Genomic DNA, 15,507 nt, shown 5'->3' on the forward strand with positions numbered 1-15,507 from the left:
TAACAAATGTGTTTATGACCAGGAAACAAAAAAATAGGTGGTCTGCCTGAGACACTAACTCATACCCTTAGCCACTATAGTATGCACTAATATACCAAAATAAGGAGTTTCACAGTGTACATACAATCATTAAGTCTCACAAAACTTTCAAGAATTCAAATACTAGTTACTTTCCCAATCATCTCCTTTACTCTAAAACTTTATTTCCCAACAATTTAAGTAATCCATAATACTAGATCATAAAATTTCAGAAATTGTTTATGCCAAAAACACATCCACACTAATTATAATTGGAGAGACTAAAAAAACAAAATGAATGCCAAGAGATACTCAAAGCAGTCAAAGAAAATCAAAGGCTATGCTTCAACTAAACTGAAAACAGGATATCCTTCAAAATTAAAAAAAACAAAAAAAAAAACAACAAAAAAAAACCTCCTACTCATTCATCAACAGGATTCAGTTATAGCACTTTTTTGGAACAAATGGCTCAAAGAAAATTGCAAACAAATTTTGTCGTTTGCTCTGATGTGTCACTTAAACATCAGCATTCTACTATACTTGAATATTACCATAAGGTAGTCATCTCAAGACGAGCATGCAAAAGCAAAAGATGGTTTAGGAAAAATGTGAGACATCAACACTAAATAGTTTTGTTTTAAAACAGAAAGTCATCTCAACTTTAGGAAGTCATCAATTTTGGAAAGTCAGAAAAAGTGCATTCTCTGAAAAAAACTTAAAAAAGGAAAAAGTGCATTCTTAGGGATATGACAAATATAATACAACATAATTTGACTCCAAAATATACTAACATCTCACTGGTATAGGGATTTATCTTAACAAACAACCCCACAAAAAGCAAAAGATAACCTTTCCTTTTTTTTTTTTTTTTAGCAAAAGATAATCTTAACAGAAAGAAAATACTGGGAATATAAACAGTCTATAATTTAAAACATATATATATATATATATATATATATATATATATATATATATATGATCTCTTCACATTTGCGAACTAAAAAGTTCATGCATCTTATTAAGGTCCTTATTCAGAAGTCTATTAATTTTCTCTAAAGAACATCTGGGGCAGTCCGGGTGGCTCAGCGGTTTAGTGCCGCCTTCGGCCCGGGGTGTGATCCTGGAGACCCAGGATCGAGTCCTGCATCAGGCTTCCTGCATGGAGCCGGCTTCTTCCTCTCTGCCTGTGTCTCTGCCTCTCTGTGTGTCTCTCATGAATAAATAAATAAAATCTTAAAAAAAAAAAATTTGGTATCCTGTTATTCACGTATCACCAACATTAGCAATACTATGATCCTGTCCCTGTAGATGCTACATCATACAATTTAAACAAGCATTGGCACTGATCTCTGGATTCCTCTTTTTTTGAGATTCAAATCAATTCTTAAATATAAGTCAAACAAGCTTTGTTATCTCATCTCCCAGCCCACAACAGATTTAAAATTGGAAATCAAAAGAAAGGCAAGACTAGAAACAGTAACCAATCCAGAAACAATGAGCACTTCTAGAGCTTCAAGTACCATTTTGGGCCCAAAGGAATGACATTTAGAGAAACAGCTGACTGCAGAAATTGGAACAGGAAGGGGCTAAAAAAAAATTTTTTTTTTAAGTCCATCAGAAAGCGAGGAAGCCAGCAAAGACCACTATGATCAGGACTCAAGAGTCAGTCTGGAGATGCTTCCACACACCAATGATGGGAAAATCTGAGCATAAAAAAAGTAATGGCAACACACTGAAATACGTAAAATTACAAAATACTTAACTTTCAATTTAAGTATACCGAAGTCCATGAAACACATTTTAAAAACACCAAATGATACAATTAGCATTGTATTAAACTCTACAGAACAAAAGGTCTGATTTTCTTGAAAAAATCGCAAAGAAAAAAGAGAAGGGAAATAAACATATTAAAAGACCAGACACAGGGACACCTGGTTGGCTCAGTGGTTTAGCGCCTGCCTTTGGCCCAGGGCCTTTGGCCCAGCGTGTGATCCTGGAGTCCTGGGATCGATTCCCACGTCGGGCTCCCTGCATGGAGCCTGCTTCTCCCTCTGCCTGTGTCTCTGCCTCTCTCTCTCTCTCATGAATAAATTAAATCTTATATAAAAAATTTTTTAAAGACCAGACACAGCAACTAAATGTAATGATTAAATCTAGATTAAAACAAACCACTGTAAAATTACACTTATGAGACAATCAGGATATTTGGATATTTGATTTTAAGAAATTACTAATTTAAGGTCTGATAATGAAAAAAAGAGCCCTTATTCTCCAAGAAATAAAAATTCAAATGTTATGGGTGAGATTTTGTAAATGATACAATAGAGAGGAAAGGATAAAGCATACTGACACTAGGTGACAAGCAACAACAAGGAAGACAGTTATATTTATGTACAGTTGTTTAATGTATGGAGCAAACAGCCCTACACAGAAAGCTCTTGAAGGCACGACTGTGTTACAGCAAAGAACCATGTCCAATGCTCATAATAACCACCATCAGTCATCAAAAATAAGTTAAATTATGTTCCATATACACAGCTTAAGGAGACCAGATGTCCAAATAATGGAATACAATGCATTAAAGTTTGTATTTATACTTGCTGAGAAGGAAAGATAATTTTGTAAGTGGAAAAAAACCTGGTTGATTTTGCTGCTTAAATATATTTTTTTACCCAACCCCTCTAACACACATAGCACCTAACAGTACCTTACTCCTCCAAGATAACTGCTGATTGCTTAAATACAGAAAAAGAATGGTAATAAATATAACCCTTTTTAAAAATATATTTTATTTATTTATTGACAGAACACAAGTAGGGGGAGCAGCAGACAGAGAGGGAGAAGCAGACTCCCCACCGAGCAGGGAGCTAGTTGCAGGGCTCGAACCCAAAACCCCAAGACCTGAGCCAAAGACAGACACCCAACCAACTAAGCCATCTAGGCACTCTCCAATATAATCCTGAATGACCTTCCACTGACAAATATCTTCAAATTAACTTACTTTAATGATCTAGTCCCTGGTTTAACATGATTTTTTAAGTGTAAGATAAAATACTATGTAGTTACAAATTACTAAAGAACCATAAAAAAGCGAATTTAAAATGACTTAATTTAAACTGCCATCTGAACCCTACTTAAAAGTATATAAAATACATATGTATTATGTATGGGCTGAATTATATGTCCAAATCATTTCACTGTCTCAAAAAGCAAGAAAGTCCTCAAAGAATGATGGAAACATATCAAAAGAATGCACAAGCTAGCATAAATGGACACTCACTAGCCAAAATGGGGCCAATGTGAGCATCAAAATAAATAGTAATGGGTTATAGCCCATCAGAAAAAATATGATACTTGAGTCCATACAGATATAAATATACCAGTAAACTGAAGGCCCAATGAGTAACAAAATATTTACAAAGTTTCAAAGCACCTCCTACAAAATACTTATTAATGACAAAAAAATTTTTTTTAAGTGTTTCCACAGTGGACACCATCTTAATCAAATGATCAAAGTGGACATGACTAGTAATGGGACAAATCAAAGTTATGCACCATATGACAGGATGCAATGAGATACAAAACACAGCTTCACCTCTGTGGCATTTGTGCCAAGGATAGATGAATTAAATTAGGAGGAAATATCAAATTAAGGGACATTCTACAAAACAACTGGTCTGTAATCTTGCAAAGTACCAAGGTCATTAAACCCAAGAGAAACTAGGGAACGAATCCAGAACTAAAGAGACATGACAAGTAAATGCAACACTTGATTTTGAGCTGGATCTTTTTTGATATAAAAGACATTAAGTCAATCAGCAGGACACCTGGGTTGCTCAGTGGTTGAGCATGTGCCTTCGACTTAGGGTGTGATCCTGGGATCAAGTACCACATCAGGCTCTTCCCACAGGGAGCCTGCTTCTCCCTCTGCATGTGTCTCTGCCTCTCTCTGTCTCTCTCTCTCTCATGAATAAATAAAATCTTAAAAAAAAAAAAGAGAGAGAGAGAAAATGTGCAAAATCTGAATGGGTCTGATGATTAGATAGTATTATCAATATTAATTTCCTAGTTTCCTTGATTGTAGTATGGTTATGTAGGAGAATGACTTTGTTTATAGGATATACACACTGCAACATTAGCAGTGACAGGGCATCAGTTCAACAACTTAATTCTCAAATCATATGAGCACAAAGAAGACAGACGCCCCCACCACCTCTTGGACTACAGTAAAAGCTGCAACATATGCCTATAGTGGCAGCTAATGAGGTCAGGCAATAAATACCTGAAACCAGGCAGGTTAAAAGATAAGGACTGAGACTGCTTATCTGACACACCACTTAGTGAGTATACAGATAATCTGGAATGCAAGCCCACAGGGGCAAGATCATTCCACTTTTCAAGAGAAACCAGAGATCCAGATTTTTATGCGAAATTTCCCAATTTTTAAAACATTTAAAAGGGCCAAACAAAACATGTCTGTCGGCTAAATCTGAACCACAGCTGCCTCAGGCCCAAAGGCATGTTTCTCAAACTGAGGCCTAGGGATAAAAGGAAACCACATGATATACATGGAACATATTCTTACAGCCACAGTTTGATCCCCTGAGTTTGCCTCAAGTTTTCAGAGGAAACATTTCTATACTTTTAAAATGTTCTCCTTTAATCTGGAACATTCCACAGCCTTTCTGTGTCTTTATAACATTAACATAAAAAAAAAAAAAAAACAACCCACAATCTTCCCACCATTTTAAAAAATAGGATGTTCCCCTATTTGGAGTTCAATGTTCCCTCATGATTAGATTCAGGTTATCCATTCCTGGCTGGAGTACTACATAAATGATGTGTTCTTCTCAGGGCATTACTTCCAGAGGCACACAATGTCCACTAGTGCTATTTATTTTGATCACATACTCAAAGTGCTGTCTGATTTCATCACCATAGAGTTTTTTTTGTTGTTGTTGTTTTGTTTTTGTTTTTTTTACTTCTTTGCAACTAAAGAGCAATATATGGGAAGATATTTAAGATTATGCAAACAACCTGCTCTCATCAAAATAATCCCTTAGATATAGTATCTATCAATGATTCCCGTCTGGACCATTCTTTATTATAATGGTTGCAAAATAACCATATGAATTTTTAAGTTAAATAGACTCCAACTTTTGGCTATACTTCCAGATTCCTCAGGTGTAAGCACTCAGCCTCCTCTACTTTAGGAGCACCACAGTACTATGGTTTGAGTTCAAGACTAGAATAATCAGACAGAGCTTCCAGAAAAAACAAATGTACTGAGCCATGCCTTAAAGACTGGAATGATTTCAAACAGCTAATGAGGTGGAGAACCAGTCAAGACACAGCTTCATAAGGAAAGCAAAACAAAACAAAATGAAACAAAACAACATAGTGAATCCTTTTGCAAAGTAAAAAATAATACCATAGTCTATCAGTTTTATAAAACCATATTTCTACATACTGAATTTGCCTAAATTATACTGATTCTAGAACTGTAGATACATTTTTATTGCTATTTAACTATAGTCCAATCATTATACTCAGATCCTAAAAACTTTTCAAAAACAGAGAACATAATTCATTATAACTATTTCTTTTTTTTTTTTTTCATTATAACTATTTCTGATTGTTCATCCACCTTTCCAGGTGGATACCAACTTTCTCATCTAGTCTCTCAAAGACTGGGATCAGCCACTAAGTGTGTATTTCACCTGACTGTAACTCACAGAAATAAATTTTACACTGCAACCTAAGGCAAACATATACAACTGAAATTAAAAGTTTCTTGAAGCAATATCATGTGAAGCACTGATATTTTATAATTTTTCTTTCTATTCTTTTTTTTTTTAAGATTTTATTTATTCATGGGAGACACACAGAGAGAGGCAGAGATACAGGCAGAAGGGAAAAGCAGGTTCCATGCAGGGAGCCTGATGGGTAACTCAATCCCAGAACCCAGGGATCATGACCTGAACCAAAGGGAGACAGACACTCAACCACTGAGCCACCAAGGTGCGTTGTCCTTTTTTTTCTTTTCTTAATGTTGATCTTCACCCAAGATAAATTAATTTCTAAATCCATAATAATAATCATGCACAAGAGCTACATTTGAAAATACCCTAGAACCAGGCAAAGAATTTAAAAAAAATTTTTTTTTAATTTATTTATTTGTGATAGTCACACAGAGAGAGAGAGAGAGAGAGAGAGAGAGAGAGAGAGGCAGAGAGACAGGCAGAGGGAGAAGCAGGCTCCATGCACCGGGAGCCCGACGTGGGATTCGATTCCAGGTCTCCAGGATCGCGCCCTGGGCCAAAGGCAGGCACCAAACCACTGCGCCACCCAGGGATCCCCAGGCAAAGAATTCTTTAGCAGATTTTTGTCTGTGACAAAATTTTCACTCATTTCAGGTAAAATGAGAAAAATAAGAACATGATGAGTAATTTTTTAAAGGATTCTATTCTCAGACTGTGTACAATAACTTTGTCTTCAAAAGCTCTTTTTTTTTTTTAATGAAACAATGGTGAAAGTGAAGGTTGTACGTTGTCAATTATATATAGGTCCCCTAACTTTTTTTCCTCAAATTTTACTGGATCTAAAATATCCAATGTTGTGCTGTGATATTTCAAAGATACATGAAAGTGTCAGTCCTTAATGGCTTTATAATTTGGCTGGAGACATAAGACTAATAATATTTTTAAGACTTGTCATAATTATTTCTACCTTATAAAAAGAAAGATTCTGTGATAAGTGCCCTAAGAATTCTTTTAGGTTAAAAGTTCAATATTTGGGGCTGGTAATGAAAGGGAACAAATAAGGAAGGGTTTTTAGAAAGGACACAATATTTGAGTTGGGCCTTGAGAGGTACTGAGAATAGTCACAGGGAGGACAAAGTGCCAACAAAATCTGGGGAACAAGAAACAGGTCGTTTTGCCCAGAACTTTTCAAGACTGTAGGAGATGATACTGGAGGACCTTGAAAATAAGGCTAAGGGGCACCTGGGCAGCTCAGTGGTTGAGCATCTCCATTGGCTCTGGTTGTGATCCTTGGGTCCTGGGATCGAGTCCCGCATCAGGCTTTGCACAGGGGAGCCTGCTTCTCTCTCTGCCGATCTCTGCCTCTATGTCTCGAATGAATGAATGAATGAATGAATGAAATAAAATAAAAACAAGGCTAAGGTGTTTGAATTCAGTCACCAACGCAATGAAGCTAACAGAGCAAATGGCAGAACCAAAGCACTGCCTTAGAAATATTAACCTGAAGTCCTCCCTCCCTTATAAAATAAATTAGACAGGTGGAAATTCCTTAAGCTATACAATAATCCAAACACAGAATAGTAAATATTTAAACTATAGTGGCAGAAAAGGAAAATAAGGGATGAGAAAAGGTGACAAGAACTGAAAAGTCCCAGAAGACGTGTTAATGCAGTAGGCAAAAATGGCAAAGAACCAAACATGGTTCTGATATTTCAAGGCTGTAGGATATAGACAGTGGAAAATAAGGAAAAGAAGCTGATTTAGAGGAATCAATTCAGATTCAGGTATGTTATAGATGTGTGAGTGGACCATGAAGAGTCAGTAGTAGGACAGAGAAAAGAACATTGCACTCCATCAGAAAAATCTGAATTCAAATGAAAAAATGCATCCAAAAATAAACCTCTAGAATGCAAAATTGTATCTACAGTATGCTTTTTATGTTAAAATTAGACATTGGAAAAGCCTAAAAAGTTTATCAACATGTTAACATCAGCTGCATACAGATGAGCTTCTTCTGTATTGTTTTCACTGGATACAAATCCAACAAATCAGGCCTCCAACCAAAAAGAGGAGAAAGAAAAATAGATTCAAAAAGTCTTTTTAAAAAAATTCACAAACTCTCTGAACCTCAGGTTCTTCATCTATAAAAGAATAATTTCTTCTCTTTCAAGATTAGTGTACAGATTAAATGATATAAAGTACCTGTAAATTACAAAGCAATATGCAAAGTTAAGGCATTATAATAGTCTGAGAGAGCTAAACTACAGGACACGAGATCACACAGAGACACAGAAACTATAAATTTGGGGATCTTCCATACTGAGGTAATAGTTGAATAAATTGATTATAGACCTATTCTAGCCTTAGAATCTTTCAAAATCAATACATCTTCCAAATTTCTTATGAATACTGAAGTTTTACATATTATAGAAATGCACTCATAGGGACACCAGGGTGGCTCAGCGGTTGAGCGCCTGCCTTCGGCCCAGGGTGTAATCCTGGAGTCCTGGGATGGGGTCCCGCATCAGGCTCCCTGCACGGACCCTGCTTCGCCCTCTGCCTGTGTCTCTCATGAATAAATAAATAAAATCTTGAAAGGAAGAGAAAGAAGAGAAGAGAAGAGAAGAGAAGAGAAAAGAGAAGAGAAGAGAAGAGAAGAGAAGAGAAGAGAAGAGAAGAGAAATGTACTCATGTACATAAAACTAAGACAGTACTTTTCCTACGTTACTCAAACTTAAACATAAGGCAGAAAAAAGACCTAGTAATTTCATTCCCTGATATTTGGACTGCTAAATAAATTATTTCATTGTTTTTTTTTTTTTTATTTCATTGTTTTAAAAGCCAGGCTCTACAGAGGTAAATTTAGCAATCTCCAAATGTTCCCTCTCAGAAGTTAGATGCTTTATACATAGCACAGCGTTCTAAATGGTGTTTCTCCCCTCTACTCCCATTTCTGGTACTTCACTTATGCTTAAACATTCTCTGGATATCTATTTAAAACCAGGTAGTAAACTCCTAAAGGACAAGAAGCATGTCTTATATTTGTCCTTCCCATAAGAACAACCAGGCACAGTACTGGTCACAAAATAGGTATTAATCCACATACATGCTGAGAAATACTCTACCTCATGTGATAGATGTTGTAACGACCATATAAGAATTACTTCTCATTTCTTGTTATATAACTTAAGCCTATCTTAAGCCCCTCAAGAGACAACTAATAAATAATCTTACATGAGAAATATTATGGGATTAAGAATGCTTAAGACTAGATTAATACTTAAAAAATCATATACTGCATTTTTTTTTAAGAATGTGAGATGAGAAATCATAGTTCTAATACTGAAACGTTAAAAAGACGTTTCTTGGGACACATGGGTGGCTCCGTCAGTTAGACATCCGACTCTTCGTTTAGGCTCAGGTTAGGATCTCATGGGTCTTGGGATGGATTCCCACGTCTACTGCCAGCCCCGCACTCAGTGGGGAAGTCAACTTGAAAGATTCTCTCCCCATGCCCCTACCCCTACCCTCTAAAATAAATTAAAAAGTAAATAAACATTTTTTTAAAAGATTTTCTCAAAATATTTAACAAATGGGAGCACACTGATTCCATCTTGTTTGTTCAGATACCCTGCACCAAAATGTTATGTTTCTTATAGATACTACCCCTACAATTTCATTCATTACAATTTTTTAAAGATCTTATTTATTTATTTGAGAAAAAGAGAGCACTTGAGCATGAGGAGGAAGGTGCGAAGAGGGAGAAGCAGACTCCTCCACTGAGTAGGGAGCTCAATGCAGGGCTCAATGTCAGGACCCTGGCATCATGACCGGAAATGAAGGCTGACGCTTAACCTTAACCGTTTAACCTTAACTGACTAGGCCACCCAGGCACCCTCATTCATTACAATTTTCATTTAAAAAACTTTTGAGTTTTGTTTTTCAAGTAACCTTTGGAACAGAAAGTGAATACTGATCTGGTTAACTACAGGCTTTCTTTAATGTAAAAGCACTGACAACCTCTAGGCTAATTCCATGATAAATGTCTCAAAACCAAAAAACCTTATTATGAAAAAGATGCTAAAAAGACTAAGGATAAAATGCACCTTTTTGTCTGTGTGGTGATTTGATGGCAGGATATGAAGATAAGATTGTTTAGGGTACTCCCCTCCCCCTAATTTTTAAAAACTTGTTTCCAAAGCACTGCCTTTTTAAATTACCATAATCTGTGGACTAAAAGATACTATGCCTAAGGGAAATTCCATAGAACAAGCACCTGCCAGCCAAACTACCTAAAATTCATCTGCGGCAGAGACTAAAGCACCCTTTAGTTGTTTTTATGTAAAACAAAAGTAATACGACAGGTACACAATTTCAATGTGGCACACATAACATGACCAATCACCTAACACTGCTCTCAATAATCTCAGAAACCACTACACGCAATTTTCATTTACACATCTTATAAAATGTATACAATAGTGTTTTCCTTATGTAAACACTCAGCAATCACGGGCACAGTTTGAATTTTAAGTTTTCTACTTTACAAAATGATCCAGCATAAGATTCTCTTAAATAATCAGTTTCTCTAGAATCATTATTTATAAAGCACTTAACTTTTCTGCTTAGATAAATGAAGTTTTCTCACATTTCTTTTTTCGAGAACCCATCTGGCAAACAAAAGGAGATACACATGTATACTTCCTTGAGCATAAATAAATGCTTTCAATACTTGTGACCCCAGATGAACTTCACATGTTTTAGATTCCTGTTTAGTTTTAAAAACAGTTTCTAAACACCTTCTAGAATGCAAGTGCTTGCCTTTACATTCATAGCTTTCTTAATGATAAAATAAAGATCAATGTAACGCTAAGCTCTAGACTAATAAACTGCAGGGAACAGAAATAAGCAATCTGGCAAGAGCTAAGCAGAGCTCTGTTTAAAGACTACCAGTAAAATATACCAGCATCACCCTACCCCCCACCCTTAAGAGGTTTCAATTTAAGATGGGGCCTAGTTTTACTCTTATAAGGGGGACAGAAAGAGAAAGCACAAAGCTCCTACTTAAAACCATCTTCATTAGGAGCAGCTCCAGAAATAATACCAGGAACCATTTCTTTCCCTCTCTGATGACACAGGTTCCTCTCTTTAGAGACAGACTAGGCATCTCCCCTGCAGCTGATCAATACTCTATCTACAGAAGTTTCATCCATTCAAGGATGGTGTCAAATGAATACAAAAAAACCCTAACGTTAGGGTCAGCTATGACTCTTTATGAAAAGTGGAGCCCCACAGCAATTCATCTTCCTCTCGGTTGCCTCAAGAATTGGATAAGAAGGGATAAAGTTATTTAACGTATATCTAACGTATATCTACGGTTTCGAAATAAACTTAAATTCCCCCAACTGGTGAGAAAGATTCTCTCAAAACACTTAAAGAAAATGAAGCCTTGCAGAAGTCCTTGGAATCAACAGGAAAGAAGTAAAAGCTGATTTCTCCTTGGGTAGTGATCCCACCATTCCTAAATGCTGAGGAGCCGACTGTAATGCAATGATAGCTCAGTCCCATATCATCTCCAAATACACTCAATTTTTGCCCTAGTATTCTATCACCTCTTTGTGAACATACAGGACAAGTCTTTCAGTCCACTATGATTAGCGAATAAAGCAGGCACAAGGCAAAAAAAAAAAAAAAAAAAAAAAAAGGCAATGAAAAATTGATGCCTCTTTAAAAGGAGCCAAGACTAAAACAACCTCACTATGTAAGGAATTATAAAACATCAAAGGTTAGATAATGGACAACAGGTGCCCTTGGGAGGAAAGAGTAACACTCAGATGTCTCCTATTTTAGGTTTCCACTCTCAAAACACTCTAATGTGTGTTTTTCTTATCTTCCCATAAAGGGTTAGAGCCAAAATTATGGTTTCTACTATTTAATACTACAATGGGTCCACTGCTCTTCAACTAACTTTTTTGACTTTAGATTTGAAAAATTCAACTAATCCCAATATGGCTGAATAAAGTATGGCCTATGGCCAGATCATGCACTGATCCATGCACATTAATCAACCAGGGATTTATTACCAAGAAATGCAAAACAAAGGCGTCCGAATACAAACTACCTCCACATAAAATACCGAAAATACAAATCCAGCAGCAGCAGGTATCACATAACTGCAGAATCAGCCAAAGCAGAAACTGTTTCTCTCACCATTATAACAGTTGAGCTCAATCTTTACTGTAACCAGATTCCAAAGGCCTCAAAGAATAGTAATTCCAGACACAGATTATAGGGCACTTAGTACTGAGTACCAGCCGCTAGTTCTGACTCCCTTAGCCAGTCACAAAAAATTTACTACCTTTATTCTGCTGAAAGGGAACACTGAAAGGATACTGCAGCCTACTTAATAACCTCTTCCATTCCACAAAGACAACATATTCCAAAAATGGAGAATCCTTTCTTTCCCTAACAGAGGCCCCCTTTCCTATGGATTCACTGGGCACAATTACTTCTTCCCAGCATGCTCACAGAGCTAGAGAATACTTCTGCTTTCACTCTTCTTTTAAAGAGGGTCCCCCAACACAGATGCACCTCTTCCCTTCCTATATTAAGCGAATGATGCTTCAGTGCTCCTAGTTCTCTCCACCACTGCAAAATGTTCAGAGAAGTGGAAGGAGAGAAGGGAAGTTATCAGACACTTTGAGAGGTACTTCAAAGTAGTCTCCAAATTTAAAGTGAAGACTGGGGGCGGGGGGGTGCCCCTTCCTGAAGAGGGAATGGGGGTTCTTACCCCAAGAAGGGCCCCTCTGCGTGGGTAAGGGGTGCCTCCACTCTGAAAGAGAGCTCAGTTATGAGGAAAGGGAGAAGAGTGTCGTGCCCTGAAGAGGTCAAGGTTTCAGAAAGGGGTGCCCCAACCCTAAAAGGTGGGTCTGTGGGGGGAGCCGCGAGTGTATGGAAAGGGGTGTACCAGATGTTGGGGGGGGCCTCTCCGAGAGGGGGTTTCCACTCTGCGGGAAGGAGGGCCCTGCACTGAAGGGGACGCCGGGAGGAAGGGAGGGTCTTGCTGAGGAGGACTGGGCATGGGGGGAGGGGTCCTGAGTGCACCGGAGCCAGCAGAGGGGCGGCAGCCTCGAGGGGAACATGTGCGGTGCAACTACTACCATCCCCAGGGGCAGGGTGGAGAGCAGGGCCTGGGCTGTGTGTGGAGAGAACGAGACTCCCACCCCGCGAAGAAGACGGACGACTCCACAGCCGTACTCACCGAGGCTGCCGGCGAAACCGTCCATCTTGCGGGGAAAGCGCCGGGCTCCGGGCTCAGCGGGGCGGGCACTTCATTCAGCGGACCGACACAGCGGCCGACGCTGAGCCTCACCCGCTCGCTCTGTAGGTCGCCCGGCTCGGCTCCTAGCCCCCGCCTCCGTCGTCCGTCCGTCCGCCCCGGGGCAGTCAGCCGCAGCCGCCCGGGCCACTTCCCCGTCAGGTTGAGAGCCGCGCCGCTCCGCCGCCTGCCCGGCCTCCCTCCCAGGCAGCAGCCGCGAACGCCGCGCCGCGCCCCGCCCCCGCGCCCGCGCGCAGCGGTAGCCCCGCCCCCGCGCACGCCGTCACGCTTCCGACTCCGCCTCCCACGTGATTGCACGGAGGCGTGGTCTTGCCGACCCTTCCCTCTCACCTTGCTTCGGCCCCGGAGTCCGGCCGCCTTGCGTCGGAGTGGTGGCTGCGCTTGCGCAGTGGTTCTGCGGAGGGCCTGGGACTTGGGTGTTGAAGCTGGTGCGGAATGGGTCAGGATGGGGTTGGCCTCTGGTCTGAGTTTCTCAGGAGCGTCGAGGGATTCTCGCTCGTAGCCCTCAGGGAGGCTGCGGAGGCCCATTGGAGGTCAAGCCCAGACCCCTCACACATAGACGATTGTCACCCGTTGTGTCCTACGAGGACACCACGGAGGCAACCAAGTGCGGGGAGGACTCCCTTCCTCCCGGGTTCTCCCTCTACCCTAGTAGGGGATGTATCAAGGGTAAGTCTAACTAACTCAAGGGTTCAGGAGAGACTGGAAGCAAGGAATGTTAGTGCTGGACAAGACCCAAGACTTCATCTTGCCTCCTCTTTAGGAAGAGCACTGAGCCTTAGGAAGGACCTGCCCTGCCCACGGTCATGGAGCCTGGTAGAAGCAGAGCTAGAACTCAGGCTTGCTTACTCCCCTTGGTGTTCTTTCCACCAGAGATGCAAAGCAATCCCTTATAGGGAATATAATAGGATTGCCCACTAGAGAATTATAGCAAAGAATTTTCATGAACTAAGCCTGAGTTCTCACCCCAACTCCATGTGACTCAGTAGGTGAGCCTCAAGTCACTAAACTGCTCTGGAACTAAACATTATTCACTTGCAAATGGAATGACTGGACTTGTAACCAAAGCATATACATATACACAAACTTCATCAGCCTCCTCCCTTCCCCACTCACCCCTATTCTCCATCCTTTTTTTTTTTTTTTTTCTTTTTTTTTTTTCTCCATCTTTCTAAAGACCTTCCAGTGGTTTCCAAAGTTCCTCTTGGGACTTGGTTGTGTGGATCGGAGTAATAAAGAAAAGAATTGTAAAGGTGCTCATGAACTAAATTTATGTAAACAGTAATTAATAGCCGAGTTAGGGAAGAATTAAGAGTCATTCTAGACCAGTTGCAGGAGAAAGGAACAAACTGAAGAATGGAGATGAGAAAGATGAGGTTAGCAACTATCATAATGACAGGGACTTAGAATTAGTTAAAAGGATTGTTAAATATTTTGTTTCTATCCTGCAGCATACTTCTCCCCCCCCCCCTCCCCGTGCCTCTTTAAAAATCTCTAAATCTAAATTACTCTTCATGTCTTTTTTGGATATCAGCCCTGTATGTCTTCTGAATACCATACCATGTGGAGACAAGCCATAAGGCAGCCAAGATAAATTGAGGTTACAGACTAAATGGTGTCCAGAGTTTCCTTCTGTTTCAAAATTAAATTATTTACCCAAACTTTCCTCTACCATGAGCATTTTTATATCTGTAAGTTTCTATGAAGTCTAACCATTTAATGTTTGAGAAGGCCTCAAATCTGACAGCTACTCTTCTGTGTCTGCATGCAACACCCTCTGCTTTAGGTTAATTAAGAACTTCCATTGATATACTAAATACATATATATATATTTTTTTTTAATTCAGAGAAGGATCCACATTTTGTGGGATCTGAAACTCTTCCTATTTGTTGAGCCCTTCTAAAAAAAACAGACACAAAATTAGGTTAAATGAAGTACTTACTTAGATGCAGACAAGAAATAACAATAGGTTACACATTTTAAGAAGACTGCAAATACTACAAATGTTACAAAATCAAGAAACAACATTCAATTAACTGCGCAACATAACTCCAATATTTTTTACTAAATTTCTCGATTGAATACTCTGATTATTTTTTCATATGACAATGATTATTTTTTCTTAATAGATATCTTTTACTGGGATTCTGCTATATGACAGGTGTTTCATATATAATACCTATTATATCCAGGTGTTTTATGCCTAACTCCATTCCAGTGTTACATCAAGCCTATGAGGTCAGTGTTATGAATATGACAGTGGTTTTTAAATAACTTTCTAATAGGATAAAAAGATAACTTAGTTTTTCCTCTAGCACTGTTGATCAAATTTGTCTTTATTATTGGGATATAGTTGGAATGCATAAAAAAACTGCTTTGCACATATA

General features: G+C 38.9%; 1 protein-coding gene across 6 annotated transcripts in view; it reads right to left on the reverse strand.

Annotated features, from left to right (window-relative positions):
• The window catches only part of EML4 (EMAP like 4), a 159,374-nt gene extending 146,049 nt beyond the window's left edge, over positions 1-13,325 (reverse strand). For 2 of the 6 annotated variants that reach the window (XM_025994300.2, XM_025994298.2), the window contains exon 1: positions 13,042-13,297. In XM_025994300.2, the coding sequence (XP_025850085.1) occupies positions 13,042-13,066 (25 nt within the window). In that variant the 5' untranslated portion in view covers positions 13,067-13,297. Of the gene's footprint in view, positions 1-13,041 lie in introns of all 6 variants that reach the window. The other 4 variants (XM_025994299.2, XM_072767215.1, XM_025994301.2 and 1 more) reach the window with 4 other exon arrangements.
• Between the last annotated feature and the right edge of the window lie 2,182 nt (positions 13,326-15,507).

This window comes from Vulpes vulpes, chromosome 8 (assembly GCF_048418805.1).
Source record: "Vulpes vulpes isolate BD-2025 chromosome 8, VulVul3, whole genome shotgun sequence".
Classification (NCBI taxonomy): domain Eukaryota; kingdom Metazoa; phylum Chordata; class Mammalia; order Carnivora; family Canidae; genus Vulpes; species Vulpes vulpes.